The following is a 19,565-nucleotide window of genomic DNA, read 5'->3' as shown; positions in this document are numbered from 1 at the left end:
TAGGGACTAAAGGATATTTTAAACATAATATCTGGTTTTATTACCTTAAGTATAGGGATCCTATCCTTTATTGACATTTGAGAAAGAGATAGATCACTTATTTGATTATCATTTTATCATCTGCTTTTACCCTGATATATACTTTAGGTAAGTCTGATGTTTGTCTTATGTAAGGAGTTTGGAAACTAATCAAATATCTTGACTCAGTTTATCTGTTTGACCATTTAATCTAGTTTGAAATTTCATCTGACAGAAGTGACTTAGGTGCTCAAAAGAGAGGAAATATAAAGAGAACCAAAGTTATATACTGCTTGTTACTACCTTTTCCTTGCCAGAGACAGTTGGCCATTTTGTCTCTGGACAGGATCTGGAGGACACATGGCTTAATTGTATGGGGTCTGAGATAAAGGGGGCACATCCCTTTCTCCAGAGAACAGCTTGCCACGATTTTAAATAGCATATAAGAGTAAACAAGAGCAAAAAGAAATGACAGAGCAGAGAGTTAAGCATCCTGACATTTTTTTGTCTTATTTTGAAACTATGTATTTGTTTTTATCTAGGAAATTCATTTTACCCATTTGTAATACACAAGGTGATAGGGTCTTGTCTGAGTCTAACCTGAGTAGACCTCCAAAGAATGTGAATTACATCTGTGCTTATGGCTTTGTAACCCACCCAGGACAAGACATCACCTGTGTCTAATGTAAGCTGAATTTAGATTAAGTCTGTGTCCCCATATAAAACTTTTAGAGCATCCTTAAGAGTCTGTAAACAGTTGAAAAATCCTTAACTTTAGGCATGTTGTTTATCTATGTTTAACCTGATAATTAGCTTTTTGTTCCTTATAAAAGGAAATTAATTTTAGTCAACATATGGTCTTTTTAGATCTTCTATATCGCTTCTACATATGCACACTTCATCTACATATGTTAACATTCTGATCTAAGTTCTACTCAAAAAAATCATTTTTAACAAACATTCTATGTCCAACATTGAAAGATTCCTTCCAATTTCCTTCAGTTATCTCACCTTGACCCATAATCAACCATCTTTTTAATAAGATTATTAAGAGAAACTATACCAAATTGATTAATCTTATTACCCACTGGCAAAGAAACAAATAGTCTAGTTTCAAATGGTTAATTAACCATCTTATTATTGGAAATTTATGGAGAAACAGCCTTAGCAGAAAAGCTTAGAATCACATTATTTATGTCACCAAAAATATCTACCTGACTGGGGCTAAAGAGGTTACTTAGTGGTTAAGCACTTGTCTGTGAAGCCTAAGGACCCCGGTTTGAAGCTCAATTCCCCAGGACCCATGTAAGCCAGATGCACAAGGTGGCACATGCCTCTGGAGATCATTAGCAGTGGCTGAGGCCCTGGTGTACCTATCTCTATCTCTTTCTCTGCCTCTTTTTCTATCTCTTTTTCTATCTCTTTTTTTTTCTATCTCTTTTTCTGCCTCTTTCTCTCTGTCTATCATTCTCAAATAAATAAACAAAATTTTTTAAAAATATCTACCTGACAACCAGACTTGTCTTACAATACCCATATGTATGTTTATACCTATAAATTTTGTATAACCCATTGATTTGAGACATCTTCTGTTAATAAACTCCATGAAATACATTTTTTTAAAGTTATAAGCCTATGAATAAAGGCAAAACATGAGAACTGTTTGGGGGATAATCTTTATTAATGCCTCTAACACACTTGGAAATGATTTTAATAGTAACTAAGGCAAATTTTTGTTTTTGTCTTGAGGCAGGCTGGCCTGGAACTCAGGCTAGTTGCCTCCTCATTTTAGTAACGGGACCTTATAATCTGTTAAAATACGTGGCAAATTATGAGCCACCACTTTGGAGAGAATTTTTTTGTTCCCAGTAATCCTCTATGGAGGTTAAAGTTGACCTAGAACATAAACTCAGTAATTATATTTATGATATTATGTAACAAATTATGGCCTGTTTATATAAAATTTCAGGATCACTGTAGGCTTTAGTTAAATCTGACTTTTAAACACACACACACAAAAAAAAGACTCTTGAAATAAATCAAATAGAAAAAAACACTTTAGGAAAGATCTATTGGACTATTTGGATTTGGAAAGCCATACTGTAATCTGTAACACCATAATAAACAAACCAAGAGGTGTCCACAAATAACATCTTATTGGTTTAAAGCCTAAACAAAAGAGAAAATATCAAGTATTATTGCAGTCAGGTTTGCACTGCTGGTAGAAATCACCTGACCAAGAGCAGCTTGTGGGGAAAAGGTTTATTTTGGCTTACAGGCTTGAGGGGGAAGCTCCACGATGGCAAGAGAAAATGACAGCATGAGCAGAGGGTGGACATCACCCCCTGGCCAACATAAGGTGGACTGTAGCAATAGGAGAGTATGCCAAACACTGGCATGGGGAAACTGGCTATAACACCCTTAAGCCCCCAACAATACACCACCTCCAGGAGGCTTTAATTTCCAATTGCCATCATCTGGGGAACCTAACATCCAGAACACCAAAGTTTATGGGGGACACCTGAATCAAACCACCAATTTTTGCCCCTAGCCCCCATAAACTGATAGCCATACATGATATAAAATACAATACATTCAGTCCAACTTTCAAAATTCCCATAGTTTTTGTCAATCCCAATCACATCCCCATAGTCCAAAATCTTTTAACTGAGCCATAATACCAAAAACATAACCATAATGGCACAGAATAAACATTCACACTGCAAAAGATGGCATTGGGCATAGCAAAGTAACATTCAACCAATGCAAGATTTAAAACAAAGAAAACACCAAACTCTGTAGCTCCGAGTGCAATAACTATAGCCAGTGACAAGTCCCTAAATTCTATAATCCTAACCAGCAACAAGTTTCTGGCATTCCAATTTCATCCCTCCAGCTAGGCTACTCACAGTCCTGGAAAACTTCATCCAAGGCCAGCAGCTTTCCTTAACAGCCATCTCATGGTCCCAGCATCTCCACTGGGTCTCTACTGCAGTCCACGGTTCATCCTCATGGCTCTATCCCGTCTCCGTGCAGGCATCTAACAACCTGCTTTATACTGCACATGGCCATTTCCAAAACACAAGACCATGTTGCAAACTCAATTACCCTCTATTTCCTGCATTTCTTATACTCCACAATACCAGATAGGGTGTCAATTTATTAATCCAGGGGGAAATAAAGCAGACTTTGAAAAACAAAACACTCCTTGAGCACTCAGGCCCCTTCAAAAGAGTCTACATTCTTCCTATTGCCCCAGTGCAGGTCAGCTAGCCCTGTCTCAAAGGTTGTAATCTCTCAATTGCAGCTGAACTGACAACAGTTCACCCAAAGATTTTTCTTTCTATGCCATATCCCTCTGCTCACTCCAGTTTATTTCTACACAAAGCAACTCTGCACAACTTCTCAGGACATGGGCATAACAGCAAGCTTCTCACACAAACTACTAGTCCAGTCCAAGCAAAGCTCTTTCTCACCCTCATAAGCTAAACCTCACAGTCCATAGCTCTTACTGCATTCAGGTCTTGAAGCTCAGACCAGAACAGTCCATTAAGCTATACTTACAGCCCTGCAAGGCATCTCTTAGGCCAAGGTTTCAAATCCTCCCACATTCCTCTTGAAAATCAACTCCAAAAGGCCAAAGCCACACAGTCAGGTGTCTAGCAGCAACCCCACTCCTTGGTACCACTTTACTGTTGCAGTCAGGTTCGCATTGCTGGTAGAAATCACTCAACCAAGAGCAGCTTGTGGGAAAAAGAGGTTTATTTTGACTTACAGGCTAGAGGGGAAGCTCCACAATGGCAGGGGAAAATGACGGCATGAGCAGAGGGTGGACATCACCCCCTGGCCAACATAAGGTGGACAATAGCAACAGGAGAGTGGGGAAACTGGCTATAACACCCATAAGCCTTCTCTCAACAATATACCACCTCCAGGATGCTTTAATTTCCAATTGCCATCAGCTGAGGAACCTAACATCCAGAACAGCAAATTTATGGGGGACACCTGGATCAAACCACCACAGTTATTAACTTTGGGTTGTTTTCAACCAAGTCATTTGGAAAACATCAATTGAAATTATGCACTTATTTTCACTAAGCAATTTAAAAGTCACATGGTCTTTAAGTATGGAGTCAGGCTATATCACATTGGAGCCTTGAATTGGTGAACCTCCTGTCTCAGCTTCCCAAGTAGCTAGGATAATAGGCCTGTGCCACCAAGACTAGCTCATTTTACTTTTTTATAGTACCTGTCTGAATAATGACTTAAGTTATATAAAGATATATTTGTCATAGAGCACTTCAGCAGAAAATCACAGCAGTTAGCAAGCACCATCAGGCATGTCTTTTCCCATTGTGTCTCTGTATTTCCTTCTCAAGATTCTCCTGGATGGCTTGTCAATGTGTAACAGGGTATTCAGGGTCCAGGAAAGTCCTTGAACCCCAAATCCTAGGTTTGTTTCTAAGTTTAGTCAAAGAATTGAATAAAAAAGACTGAGAAGGATAATTATTAAATTATTATATTTAGTGAGGGAAGTACAAAACCAAGGAAAGGCACCCACATGGCTAGAGATCCCACATGGAAAGGAAAGAGAGGAAAAGAAAGTTCAAGGAGCTCCTGCCATGTGGGGAGTTGGAAGGGCTAGGGTACCCTCCGCTCCACTCAACCCAGCTGGGCCTGAGCCAAACCCAGGCCTAGGCCAAGCAGAGGGAAAAACTTACCCACAGCTGGAAGGTCCCAAGTGGTCAGAGATGTTTTCATTTTTAAGATAAAACACCCTGAGACTACATAATGAATTCCAAGTCAGCCTGAGCTTGCATGAGACCCTACCTCAAAAAGCCAAAAAAATAAAAAAGATAAAGCAGAGCAAGGTTTAAGTAAAAGTAAAGGTAAGGCTGCAAAGCCAAAGGACCCTGGTTCGATTCCCCGGGAACCACATTAGCCAGATATACAAGGGGACACATACATCTGGAGTTCATTTGCAGTGGCTGGAGGCCCTGGCGTGCCCATTCTCTCTCTCTCTCTCTCCCTCCCTCTCTCTCTCTCTCTGTCTCTCTCTCTCTCTCTCACACACACACACACACTATCTCTCTCTCTCTCCTTTTTCTCCCTCCCTCTTCTCTGTCAACTAAATAAATATTTTTAAAAAGTAGAGAAGCACAGACTCCTTGTGAGAGGAGCAGATCCAGAGACAGAATCTATTGCCCCTGCCTGCTAGATTCTTTTAATATATATACCATATATACCTTGCTATTACTTTTTTTCCCATCCAACAGCATTTAAGAATGTAAATCTAATCTCACTTTTAGGCAATGAAATGACAGATATGTTCCTGTGGTAGCATAAGCCTTTGAGAACAAGGGCAGTGTCCACAGAGACATGAGGAGTGGATAGCATGGATGAATACAGACTGCAGGAAATTTCAAATAAAGCCAGACAAACCATACTAAATATTATGTATACCACAAAGGTGGCACACCTTAAAAATTGAGTGTGAATGCCAGACAGTCAGGCCACCAGAGGCTCACTGAAGAAACTAGCATGGAAGAGGGTTATAAAATATGCATAGCAATTGAGTGGATGAAGTGGGGCAAGATAGGCATCTCAAGTGGACAAGGTAGAAGAGGCACATGTGTAGAAGTATATGTGCCCAGTTTAGTTTGGAAGACCATGAACAAGCCAGCTCGAGATGGCACTGCACACCCAGCTGCTATATGTCACCTACCCAATGCCATAAGTCAGGCGCAAACTCAGCTTTGTCTCCCAACCCCAGCTTGCTCCTCTTCCGTTGTTCTGTGCCTGGATTCCTTCTCCCAGACATCTACAACATGGAGTCTTCCCTGAGCCTCTCCTTCCTTTCCTCGGCAGCACTTCATTCAGTGTGTCTGAAAGATCAGGCACTAAGCAGTAGTCCCATGACCCACCTAAAGCAGTAGTGCAGTCATGGGACTCTATCAACCACCAAATTGTGACTTAGAAAGAGCAGAGCCCACCATGACTCGTCATAGTACCCTTCCCCATCTCTATCCCCTGCACCAACCGGGTACCTTTGTACAAATAAGTGTTTCACAAAAGGTCAAACTTAGAGGATGTCCAAATTCTAGAAAGTGACTTTGTAAAGATATCTTCTCTGCTGTCATCTCAGATTAACCCATTGTCCCGGATGTTCACTCCATATGCCCAGCCCCTGCACAGTTGACACAGAGCTGCATTGACTTGGGGATGAAAGATACAACCTGAGCAATGGATTTCTTTGCTGTTTTGCTAAGTAAACATGAGACAGTGTTTATTTATTTGGATTTATGATCTTGTTTTGTTCTGAGGGATGTCAGGTTGCATACGTGAATCCTTGGTATAAAACCACAAACTTCCTGAAGTGACTCAGGTCCTGACTTCCAGGTATTAACACCTATCATGTGTAGCACTCTTAATGACTCTCTCTGTCCCCCTAGAGTTCTTCAATGACCTGGATTTGCTCATGGGGCCTGTCACCCTGCACAGCAGCATGGAGCACCTGGTCCAGTACTCCCAGCAGGGCCTACACTGGCTGCGGAACAGCGCTCACCTGTCCTAGGGACCGTGCCCTTGAGCCAGACTGCTGGCCTCTCCTCAACGGCTCAATGTTTTTGGACACTGTGCTACTGAAATTCCCAGCCACAGCATTTCTCAGTCTGTGATGACAACATTTCCTGTGATGGCAACAGCCTTTTCCAGGGTGTGTGTATTTATATGTGGGTGTGTGCTAAGAAGCTGCCTGTGTATATATGTAAGATACACAGCTCTTCAGAATACATTTTCTTTGTCTAGTTTCCATAATCTCAGGCTAGACAAGTGATAAGAGATTCCTGATTGGAGGAAATCTACACATCACACATGTGCACACACATTCACAAAAATGTACTTTCTACTCCAATGCTAAACCATTGACTTCTTAGAAAGTTCAACCAAAATCTCATGGGTTAATTAACCAGGTGCAATACAGCACACCAAAAACTTAACTGGCAGTTAAGTTGAACTTAGCTCTTATATTATTGATTACTTTCAGTATTAATATACTCTTCCCCAATTATTTTTGGTTGTATATTAATGGTTAATTGAATAATTTGAATAATGAAAAAGTCAGTTATTTTTGTGCCAGAAGTTTACTAGATTGCATGTTACCAAATACCTTGCCCTTTCTATAATACCTTCCCCCATCCAACATTATTATCAACTAAATACATTATGAGCCAACAGACTGATTCCCACAAACCTTCCCAGCACCACACCCAAATAGTATGAAAATGGCACCAAGATTTGGTGAAGCTCGGTCTTTGAACTGAACACCCTTGAAAGCAGCAGTGCCTAGAGCTCAGTTTCAAATTCACATCTGCACCTGTGACAACAAGCCCTCCAGGCACATGCATTTCTCTTTCTGCCACTGTGACTATGTGGCCCTAGAGCCATGTGGCTTTTGTCAGCCAAACATATTTCAAGTCTTCTTTCCACAATAGCTTTCTTATAATTCTTCTTGGCCAAATGAGGACATGACCTAGAATGTCCCATCGCTAGTTGTCTATCTATTGCTTATTGGACTGAGAGCCATTTGCTGTCACAATGCATGGACTGTGCCATCACAGGACTTTGATGCATTTTGATTTGGGTATTTTTTGGCTTTCATTGGCAAGCTGCTTACAGTGTAAGGGAAGTTACTCCTGCAATGACTGCCATTCTGTTTGCCATAGTGATGAGCAAAGCACCTTGCTTCTGTCTTGTGCCAGTGTGTTTACGTTTTGCCCATGGTTCTTTTTTCAAATTAAGTTTACATTTTAGTTTCTCAGCATTTTGTTTACAGTTTTGTCTGAAGTTATTTGTTTGTATTGTTTTGTCATACCCTAGATTTAGTCTTCTTATTAAACATATGTGGATATGAAATACTAGTAAAGAGAAAATAACTCCTGGGGGGAAAAAGATATATCTTGCCACACTTTAAAAACAAAACTAATATCCTTGAGTTACTTGATAGAATCATAGCAGGTTGATGTCAAACAAACAGGTAACACAATCTATGAGCAATCCATTGTTCAAGGTGGTGGCACAGAGTGTGTATCACAATACTGAGATATGTTTTTGCTATATCCCTGTAGGTTTGCTTACACTTATGCTAACAATTTTGTCAGCCTGATCAGGAGGTAGGAAATAAGACTGCTACAGTTCCCTAGCTCAAAGTACTTATTCAAAATCTACTCATGGTTAAAGAACTTTGGTGATTAGCAATTAGTTAACAATGAGCAACTGAATGGCTGTGGAATTATCTTGCTTTGATCTTCAAATCCTTGCAGATAGTAGCAGTACTATTTGAGCATCCCTTATCTCGAATGCTTGGGACTGAAAGTGTTTTGGATTTTAAATTTTTCAAATTTTGGAGTATTCATGTACTGTTAATTGGAAATATCAGGGTGAGAGGACTCAAGTCTAGTCATGAAATTGATTTATGCTTCATGTATATTTTATACATATAGCCTGAAGGCAATTTCATACAATATTTTTAGTATACCTGTATTATAATTGCAATTCTTCTTCCCATGAGGTCAAGTGTGGGATTTACCACTATGTCATATCAGTGCTCAAAAAGTTTTAGAGAATTGGGTGCGGTGGCACATGACTTTAATCCCAGCACTTTGGAAGCAGAGGTAGGAGAACTGTCATGAGTTCAAGGCCACCCTGAGACTACATGGTGAATTCCAGGTTAGCCTGGGCTAGAGTGAGACCCTACCTCAAAAAAAAAAAAAAAAAGTTCAAATTTTTGAAACAGTTTGGATTTTGGATTTTTGTATCAAGGATACTTAATCTCTATTTCCATTTTATATTTATCCAAATGAAGTGCTTCTCACATCTCTTCCAGTAATTGTTAGAAGCATTCATGACTCCATCCTACCCTGGATATTTTAATCTCAAGTTTAAAATTTTTAAATCATGTTTTTCTGCAGGACTCAAACTTCGTCTTCCTTACTCCTAATAGATTCTGGTGAAAAGTTCAAACTTTCACATGAAAGGATGGCCCTTGAAGTGCATCATGCTTTTCTGGTCTTGCCTATCCTTAACGTTGCAGGCTTAATTGTGACACTGATATGATCTGCTTCCTTGGGAAGTTCTGTTGAATCACAAAGGTGTCCTCTGGCTTGTTGTGCCAGAGCCTGTTTGATCAGCACACAGATATCCTGTGTTTCTTAGCAAAGCTTACAGAAACTGTTTTTTGGGGGGACCAGCAGGAGCATGTAGATCCTAGCCATGTCTCTCATTTCATCTGTGGAACATGTGTTCAGGTCAACATAAATGATTTTTGGCAAAAACCATCTTTTGATTGTTGTTGTGCAAGTCATTCATAACATATTCCTTTTTTCTAGTTGTGCTCCAAGTTGAAGCACAGGAAATTGTAAAAGTCATATCTGGAATTATAAAAATTCAAACAATGCAAAAATGCAGAAAGTGTAAGTCTGTGCTTTCCTCAACCCCCTGAGATAGCAACAGCTCAGTTAGTTATGCATCCTTCCAGAAATGTTTTAATTTAAACATACAATGTTTATTACCACCTGTTTCTATTTAAGAACATATTTTTTCCTCAGATTCAACCCAAGTTCAACTGACTTTATCTGCTGTGACTGGAACTGATGCCATTCTTTTTCACAAGGTTAAGTTTGTCTTTGAAAGAAAATAGTGTAAGTGTGTCCTCATCAAGCTTTGGCATTAGTTACCACTCTGCACATACCAAACTCATGTGCAGAATTGTGCCTGGAAAGAGAGGGTTGGTTAAAACAGATACTTCTAGAAACTTACAAATTGCAGATGGAAACCTAGACCCACTATCTAAAGAGGAAAAGACTGGAAAAATAATTTGAAGAATTGACAAATTGTGTACTAGATGGAACACATGGACTGCAATGCAATGAGTCTTTATGCACTAGAACTTATCCTAATATGTACAACCATGGTGCGTGTGTTATATAACAGTGATGTGTAATTCGACACCTCATGCATAATATACACAGTTTGTATAAATGCATACACTTAAAAATATATATGTACAATTGAGCTAACATAAAACTGTAGGACGCCTGACAGATATTACTAGTGCCTAATCTTGAGTACAAGTCACTATGTGTTCATATCACCTTGGAAGTGCAGTCATTGTTATAAAGTCAATGCAGCAGCATTACCTATGAACCATATCTTTGAAACTGTGCAGTAGTATATGCATATATATTTTTAAATAACATTTTTCACAGTTTTCCAGAGTTGCTGTTGAAATCTGTATCACCAAAAAGAAAATGAAAATCAAGATTTTTTAATGATGTAGACACTCTTCAGACACAGTAAACTGCGTGTGATTTCCTGTTTGTAGATACCCAAGAGACTTCAGCCGTCACCAGCCTTAATGCATGTACAGGATATTATTGTGACTTAATTTATCTGCAGTTTTTAATCCATACAAATTGGAATTTATAAACAGACTTGGATTAAATATGTCTGCCTTTCTAAGGTTGCAAATGATACATTAAATGATTTATGTTGTACCTGAGAGAAATTGAGTTGTACATAACAAGTTGTCCGCCAATTTCTGTGAATATTTTCACAAGAAAACTAGAATTGAAAAGCATTCAGATTGGTTTTCTGGTTCCCAACTTACCATCTCTTTAGAAGCAAGTGTGTTATTCATGAATATTTCTGTTTCCCCACCCCCATTTTTTCTGCCCTCAGGTAAAGAATCCAGGACCTTATACATGCTAGACAAGTTCTCTTTGGTTTTGTTTTCAGTTTTTTTGTTTTGTTTTGGTTTGGTTTGGTTTGGCTTTGGTTTTTCAAGGTAGAGTCTCACTCTAGCCCAGGCTGACCTGGAATTCACTGTGTTGTCTTATAGTGGCCTTGAACTCACGGTGATCCACCTACTTCTGTCTCCCAAGTGCTGGGATTAAAGGCGTGCACCACCACACCTGGCTAGACAAACTCTGTACAATTGAATTATAACCCCATCCCCTCATGAATACTTTCAACATAGCTCCCATCACTTATCATTGTTAATTCCTATTTGGAAAAAGGTATGTTTCTCTTTATTGAAACCATTGGTTAGCACTTGTAATTTCTATACAATACAGTAGTATTTTCTATGCCATACAACTCACAATTACCCCCCCCACACACACATACACATATGCATACATATATGAACATTCTTCACTATTTCAAAGAATGATGACTAGGAAGCTGGAGAAGTTCCTGTTGGTAACTACATGGATGCCTGTTCAACAAGTAGCCCTAGGACACTGTTCTGTTGATCATTCTTTAATGTTGCAAGTTAATTTCCTGACTTGCATGCCAGGCTTTCCAAACTCAAAACAGCATGGTGAGATCATGCTTACAATATTGGGTTGAATAAAATAAGAACATTCTGAACTGGAAAAGATGGAAATATTAGACCAGTGGCTAAGACATGATGAAGCCCATGTGTCAGTGGGTTTTGTTGTTGTTGTTGTTTTAACTTTCTCTTTGTTTGAAGTGAGAACTCTGTATTTTTTAATTGTATTTATTTATTTGTAAGCAGATAAAGAGGCAGTTAGAGAGTATGGACATTCCAGGGATTCCTGACACTGCAAATGAACTCCAGATGCATGTACCACTTAGTGCATCTGACTTTATGTGGGTACTGGGAAATTGAACCCAGGTCTTTAGGCTTTGCAAGCAAGCACCTTTAATGCTATCCCATCCATCTCTCCAGCCCTCAATGGGTTCTGTTGTTAATGTTGACCTCATTTTCACTCTTATCTTCCTCTTTTTCTTACTCCCAATGCTAAAAAAAAACAGAATAACAATGAAAACAAAATGACTACTTCACCTGATCCAACCCTTGTTTTCCTACTACATCATCTTACACAATTCTGTGGTCTAGAGAGAAAACACAGAGTGTTTCCTGGTGAACACCAGCAGAGAGGTGTAGCAGAACCTTGATCTGAGGGGCCCACCTTATCCCAAAAGTTGCTGAGACAGGGCACTTAGCTTTGTTAGCTCCAAGGGCCACTGAGCTTGACACTCCTTCAGAGGTGGTTCTAAGAAGCACCCAGAAGTCTTTCAAACTGTCTCTCTTAGGCAGCTTTGCCTGATAACACAGCTGGAGTCTATTCCTATCAGAATCATTTTTAAGATACTATCCTAGTTTCAGTGAAACCTTGACCAACTTGAATTTTGAAAGACTTTTTTTTTTTTTAATTTGGGGGGAGGGGAGCCACAACCACACATAAATTGTATTTGTAGTTTTTTGGAGTCAGAGTTAATTTTCTCATGTTCCTATTCCTAGAAAGCACATCTTGACAAATAGCACAAGAAATGTTCAGATTTTGAGATTTCTGTTCTCTTTGTCCAAATGATTATGTGGATGTCATCCGAGGAGTTAACTTGTTTGCAGGCATGAAGAAAATTATAAGACTCTATTCTCAAACTAATTACATCTGACCATAGTTTTGGTTTTTATTATTTAATTGGTACTCTGAGGCAGCAGGGGGTAGATTTTGGGTCAACTGCAAAGGGATTTATAGTCACAGCTCTTACAGTAATGGGAACCAGGGGATTAAACCCCTGTGTATTACTTGGAATATCCACCTCTTGCAGCCAATTTTAAAGACATTGATCTGAAGAATGAATTCAACACTAATTGCAAATCAACACAAAGAACTAAGTATCAGAAGTATAGATGAGACCTGAAAAAGCATCTGAAGTATTGGTGAAACTAAATTTAATTCTTGTTTTTTACTCAGTTTCAAAATAGGAAAAGCTCATCAAATCTTTATATGCAGAAATGGGTTTTCAAAGAGTGCTTTTGCTATTAAAATAATCAGGATGTTCTAACTTCCTTGCCTGTCTTTCATAAAACAAGACTGATTTTTTTCACCAACACATATGAATTCTTTATGTCCACATGCCCAGTGAGCAAAGAGAAAAACCTTTAACATAGGAATATTTAGTATTTGGTAGAACAGCACCCAACTAAAAGTACCCAAAGGTGTTTGATGTTTCAAAGAATATTCTTTGAGTCTCTTCTGTTATAATCATCTCATAGCACAAATGCCTGAAGTGTGGCCCTATGGTCGATATGTCAATGATTCAAACATAGAATCTGATTTTTAGTTACAGCTATTTTCAGAACATTACCAGCCAGAACTGAGGCCTAGTGCAGAGATGAAATGAAAGTTCCTTTGAGTAATTTGAAACTGATTATCCATCCTCTTAATTTCCCCGACTTCTAATTCAATTCCAAAATACCCCTTTTGAGAGATAGGATGATTGTTTTGTTATTAGTATTCTTTGGGGATTTTTCCTTCTAAATTCTGTAAATCAGATTTAGGATCTAGACCATGTATTAGCTTAGTTCCAAGAAACATTGGGATCTTTTGGAACAAAGCAGTTCAGGAAGTCACTGGTGCTGGGGAACAGTCAGAACAATAACCGGTGACCCAGTCCCATGCTCTGGGAGTGTCCCAGGGACATCCAGGGCAGGTGATGCTTAGCAACCTCTGCACATATGTTGGCAGCACTGAAAGTCCCTCCTGGCAATGCTCTAATAGAACAATGAGGGTGGGACAGCAGCGTTCCTACCCTCCTCTTTCCCATCCAGCTCTGGCCTCAGATACCAGTGTATCTTAGATGAAACTGAGTGTAGGAGAGGAAACAGCACTAAGTCCAAGCTTCCATGACCTGACATCTTCTATGAGAGGGCACCTTATGTTGATATTGATTGCTTCAGACATCATGGTGGAGCCAGAGCCCCCTTATTCCCAGTGCTAATGGGGCAGCTCTGTTCCCTTCATGTGAACCTTGAGCCTCATGTTTTGTGAGGGGTGGCAGGGGGAGAAAGAGGACAGCTGCTCTGGGAAGACTTGTCCCTGAGAAGGAGATCTGTCCTAAGAGACTTGGAAAGATGAAACCTGTCTGGGGGAAAAGGATTTTTTTTTCTCTAATGGGTTAGGAGGTGCCTGAACATAATAACTTAATTACAGATGAAGCCTTAATCAGTATCAGGAGATGAATATTCTCACACATAAGAACTCACTGATTTTTTAAGATACCCAGGTAGACACTGAACATCCTGGACCAGTGTCTGGACAAACAACAAATCTAACCAGATATCAAGATGTTTCATACCACTATGGTCAAAGTCCTAAGCATACATTGAAATGTTTATTCTTTTTCTTTTTCTTTTTTTTTCTTTTTTCGAGGTAGGGTCTCACTCTAGTTCAGGCTGACCTGGAATTCACTCTATTCTCAGGGTGGCCTCAAACTCACTGCTGTCCTCCTACCTCTGCCTCCCAAGTGTTGGGATTAAAGGCGTGCACCACCACGCCTGGCTGAAATGTTTATGTCTTGTATTTACATTAATTAGATCCAGGACCAAAGTGACTTCCATGTATCTCTAAATCAATGCTTTGAGCTTAACCAAAATCATTGTGAAATACTCAAAAGAGCCCCCCTTTTTTTACACTTAATAGAAATGCCTTTCCCAGCCTTTCTCCAGTGAAAAAAAAGACAATGAGCCAAGCTCCTAAAAGACCCAGCCTTAAGTTCAAATCAATACCACAACCTTCCCACGGAAGTACAAGACCTCACCCAATGTGAATTGCAGGAAAAGATAATTTAGGGTATCAACAATGTTCATAGCAGAAGGAGCTGCATGAGTTAGACACTCAGATGTGTCCTTTTTTGAGGTGAGATGTTCAAGAACAAATACTCATGTGGCAGCATGATAGTTACTTGCTTGGATGGGTCTATAAGAACCTCAGATTGTTGCCATGAAGCTGCCTCCTCCAGTGAGGAATGTACAACGTACCATTATCCTTACCCTGTGAGTTAATGCTTTTCTTGGAGGTTTATTCACAGTTATTTCTAGAGCTGGCAACTCAAATTCAATATTCTAAAATCAAAGAAGTACCGTGTCAGGCCAGAACTATCTCAGACTTCTACATCTGGGTCTTGGAAAGCTGTCAGCAGTTTGGGACACTGCTGATCTCCCAGGAGACCTTGCCAAGTCCTCTAGCTTTAGCAGCCACAAAGGTAAATTACAGGGCCTTCATCTGTGCCTCCTGTGGGAACCAATCTTACAATGATTTCAAGAATCGAGCATTTGCAACAGCTTAATTCTGTACAAAGTGTCAGTTGTGAGATGTACATATTAGAGCTTTGATAAAAATGCTGTATTTATTAAGTCCAATACCATTTCCATATTCTGCTTAGTCATTCTGTATTCAAATAGCTTAAATTTACTCATGCTATGTGATACTCATTTAGGGCTTCATCTAAGTGCATTTGGATATTGTTTTAAAGTAAAGACTCTATGTTGATTGTCACTGCTTTGATCCAAGTAAGGGTTCTATTAAGCATTAACCTTACAAACTACCACCGATGAAGCTATGTATGCTTTCCTATGTCTTTGAGTATATGACAGATATCTTAACTGAAGCAATTAATACACACTGGTAGCTTTAATAACTATCATTTCCATCCCAAAATTTGTGAATTTTTTTTCTAGCAGAATTCCAGTGGGTCCCTATATGAAGCAGACAGGTCTCATCTTCCAGACTGCTTCTAATGTATCCAGCTGGCTGCAGCCTAATGTCTTCATTGTGATGGTTATGCAGATCTGCAAACAACTGTAAAATGTTAGAATCCCTTCCTCTTCTTTCATAGACTAAAAGTTGTTCCCACCTATCTGAGTTCATAATATTGCAAACAAACCAAACTCCACTTCTAATCATGAATAATTCAATACTGAATTATTCCAGCAAGACATTAGGAAGGAGTGGGAAACACATCTAACATTAGGAATTTGTCTAGCAGGATTTTGTATTTTGTCTGAGCCTAAAGTTTGTAGGTACAAAGATGATGGAATCATAGACCACATGTTTTACTGTTTGGAGATTCTGCTGTTCCTATAATTCATCTGAAACTCTTAGCACAGTTTCTGGACGCCTTGACTATACTGTACCAGAATGAGCCTTAAGGATTTGTAAGAATAAGTGCTTTTATATTTAAAAGGAAATAATTCATCAGCCAAATTACTTTTTAATGTCTTAATAAACCTTGACATCAACATCATTCTGTCTCAAATACATCTTAGTGTCTTGAACTTCTTTCAAGGGAGGCGATGTTCTTTTTCCTGTAGTTCAGTGTTTTGTTTTAAATATAGTAAGCCAGCCTTAAAGTAAATTACCTTTTCCCCTGCACGAGTATGAGTCCACACAGTCTTTTCAAGTAGATATTAGATTTTAAAGAAATGAGCACCAATTAGAGAGTGTTTGGGGTCAGAAAGTTGAAAAGAAATAACTTATAGGGGCATCTGCAATATTTTGTTTCTTTGCCAAAGTAGAGTGCTGACCTAGCATGACGAGGCCCTCAATTCAATCCCCAGAACTTCAACAACAACAACGAAAAGTCATTGGGAGCTGGGGAGATGGCTCAGCAAGTAAGAGTGCTTGCTGTGCAAGTGTGAGAGTTTGAGTGGGCTTGATTCACCCTGAGTTCAATTCCCACATTAAAAAAGCACCCACATTAAAAAAATAAAATAAACTGGGCATGGCCGTGAACAGCTGAAATTCTAGTAATGAGGGCAGGGTCAGTCAGTCTGACAAAAAAAAAAAAAAAGACAACTCCAAGGTCAGTGAGAGATTCCATCTCAAGGAAATAGTGCAAAAGAGCAATAGATGAAGACACCCAATGTTGTCCTCTGGCCTCCATATGTGTGGGCACAGGGCATGTGTATCTGCACACATGCATCCATACATCACGCACCGCATCACACATACTACACACAAGAGGGTATACAATACAATTAAATATACATATAACATTACCATTTATTAAAGATGAAAGCACTGGGCTAAGGAGATGGCTTAGCAACTAAGGTGCTTGCCTGTGAAGCCTAAGGACTTATGTTCTAATCTCCAGGTCCCACATAGCCAGATGCACAGTGATGCAAGCACACAATGTTGAACATGCTCAGAAGGGGGCACACATCTGGAGTTTATTCGCAGCAAGCTGAAGGTCTGGGTGTGTCCATTCTCTTCTCTTCTTTCTCTTTCTCTCTCTCTCTCTCTCTCTCTCTCTCTCTCTCTCTCTCTCTCTCTCAAAAAATATGAATGTGAATTTATATAGTAAAAAGTTCCCCTTTATTCTCATTATACTTTACCCCCAAAACAGCTTTCCTGTCAACTGAGTATGTCTATCCATATTCATGTGTGTGTTACCATTTTGTATTTTTTTAAATATTTTTATTTATTTGTTTGCAAACAGAAACAGATAGAAGAGAGACACAGACAGAGAGAGAATGGGCATACCAGGGCCTCTAGCACCACAAACAAACTCCAGATGCATGTGTTATTTTGTGCATCTGGCTTTACATGGGTACTGGGGAATCAAACTTGGGTTGTTAGGCTTTGCAGGCAAGTGCCTTAACCACTGAGCAATCTCTCCAGCCCCCATTTTGTATTTTTATAGTTAACTTTTCTCACTGCTGTGACTAATACCTAACAAGATGCAACTTAAAGGAGGGAAGATTAATTTTTGACTCATGGGGCAGTGGATACAGACCGTTGTGGCTGGAAAGGCACAGCAGCATGGGCTATAGTAGTGGAATCTGTGCACATCCGAGCAGATTAGGAGTCAGAGAGGCAAAAAGCCAATGCCAGAGCTCAGCTCCTTTTCTCCTTTTACCCCTTTTATTTGCTCCAGAACCTCAGCAAATGGGATAATCCTACCCACATTCAAGATGGGCCTTCCCTGCTCAGTAAAACCTCTCTAGAAACACCTTCACAGACACAAAAGTATACCTCACTAATGCCCTAGGTGTTCCTCAGTCCAATAAAATTGGCAGTGTAAATTAACCATCACAGTAGGAAATCTTAGACATAATTTAGTATCATTCTTTGGAGACTGTGTACAAAATCTCCATTGAATAATCTAACATTATTTATACAACATCCTCTGTTGGTATTTAGAGTGTGTCATACAATTCACAAAACATATGATTCTTACCAGTGGTTATTAGTGTATGCACAAGGATGTGCATAATGAACACTATCCAACTCCAGAATATCACCACTCTGAAAAGTAACCATGCACCCATCAGCAGTCACTCACTATTCTCCCCATGGGTGAGGATTTGCCTGATCTAGACATTTCATACAAGTGAAACCACACACATGACCTTTTGTAGCTTGCTGCACTCCCTTAACATATTTCTGAGGCTCATCTATGCTACAACATGAAATATTCTGTTGTATCAATAAATTGCATTTTTACATATTAAATGGACATGCGGTTGTCTCAACCTTTGGTTTGCCATGAATAATGTTACTCTACTATTGAGTTGTAAGTGCTTTTATGTGTTCTGGATATTAGATCTTTATCAAATACATGATTGGCTAATATTTTCTCCCAGTCAGTGAGAAAGTTTTTTCTTCATTTTCTTATGTTGCTTTTTCTGGGTTTGCTGTACACCATGGTTTTTTGTTCCAATTTTCATGAAATCTTTTTCAAGTTTTGTCTCATGCTTTTGTGTCATGTCTGAAAAAGCATTGCAAAAGCTCAGGTCATGGAAATTTATATTTCCTTCATGGACTTTTAAAGCTTTAGCCCTACATTTTAGATCTATCATCCATTTTAAGTAAAATTCTTGTGTGGTGTCCACAGTCTTTTGCATGTGGGTATCCAGTTGTCTCAACATCATTTACTGGAAGACTATTTCTTCCCCCATTGAATTGTCCTGGTACCCTTGTCCAAAATCAAGTTAGCCTTACTTTAAGTTTATGTATTTTTTATATTGAGAATTGAACCCAGAGCCTTCTACAAGTGGTCTGCCACTAAGCAATATCCCTAGCCCACCTTTTTAAAAGCTATTGTGCTTTATTTATTTATTTATTTATTTATTTATTTATTTATTTATTTATTTAAGAGAGAGAGAAAGAAAGTGGCAGATAAAGAGAGAATGGGCATGCCAGGGCCTCTAGCCACTGCAAATGGACTCCAGATGCATGTGCCACCTTGTGCATCTGGTTTCACATGAGTTCTGGGGAATCGAACTTGGGTCCTTGGGCTTTGCAGGCAAACACCTTAAATGCTGAGCCACCTCTCCAGCCTCTTCTTTTTACTTTATTCTGAGACAGGGTCTCACTAAGTTGCCCAGACTAACCTTGTACTTATAATTCTCTTGCCTCTGCAGGTTTATTTCTGGCCTCCCAAGTCCATCCCAAAGGTCTCTAAGTTTGTCCACCAATCCCCATTAAAAACACTGCTATATAATTTGGTAGCATGACTAAAACAACTGTAAAAAGTGAAAAATTATTTCATGTACCTTTTACTGCCAGCTGAGTCCCTCCCATCTCAGTCTCAGTTCTCTAAGACTCAAGGCTCCTGCCAAAGTCGCTGAGCTGCTGTTTGAATGCTCCCTAAGTTGAAAGATTTAAAATATGTCATATGTGTTCTCTCCAGGCACAGAGACTTGGAGGTCAATGGAAGCATAACATTGTTTC

At 39.3% G+C, this 19,565-nt stretch overlaps 1 protein-coding gene across 4 annotated transcripts in view; it reads left to right on the top strand.

Annotated features, from left to right (window-relative positions):
- The window catches only part of Aff3 (AF4/FMR2 family member 3), a 588,679-nt gene extending 578,103 nt beyond the window's left edge, over positions 1-10,576 (top strand). For all 4 annotated transcript variants that reach the window (XM_045146966.1, XM_045146965.1, XM_045146968.1 and 1 more), the window contains one exon: positions 6,471-10,576. In XM_045146966.1, the coding sequence (XP_045002901.1) occupies positions 6,471-6,592 (122 nt within the window). In that variant the 3' untranslated portion in view covers positions 6,593-10,576. The remainder of the gene's footprint in view (positions 1-6,470) is intronic.
- The last annotated feature ends 8,989 nt before the right edge of the window (positions 10,577-19,565 follow it).

The sequence above is a fragment of the Jaculus jaculus genome, chromosome 4 (assembly GCF_020740685.1).
Source record: "Jaculus jaculus isolate mJacJac1 chromosome 4, mJacJac1.mat.Y.cur, whole genome shotgun sequence".
NCBI lineage: Eukaryota > Metazoa > Chordata > Mammalia > Rodentia > Dipodidae > Jaculus > Jaculus jaculus.
The sequence above is the reverse complement of the archived record's forward strand: the minus strand, read 5'-3'. Positions and strand labels throughout refer to the sequence as shown.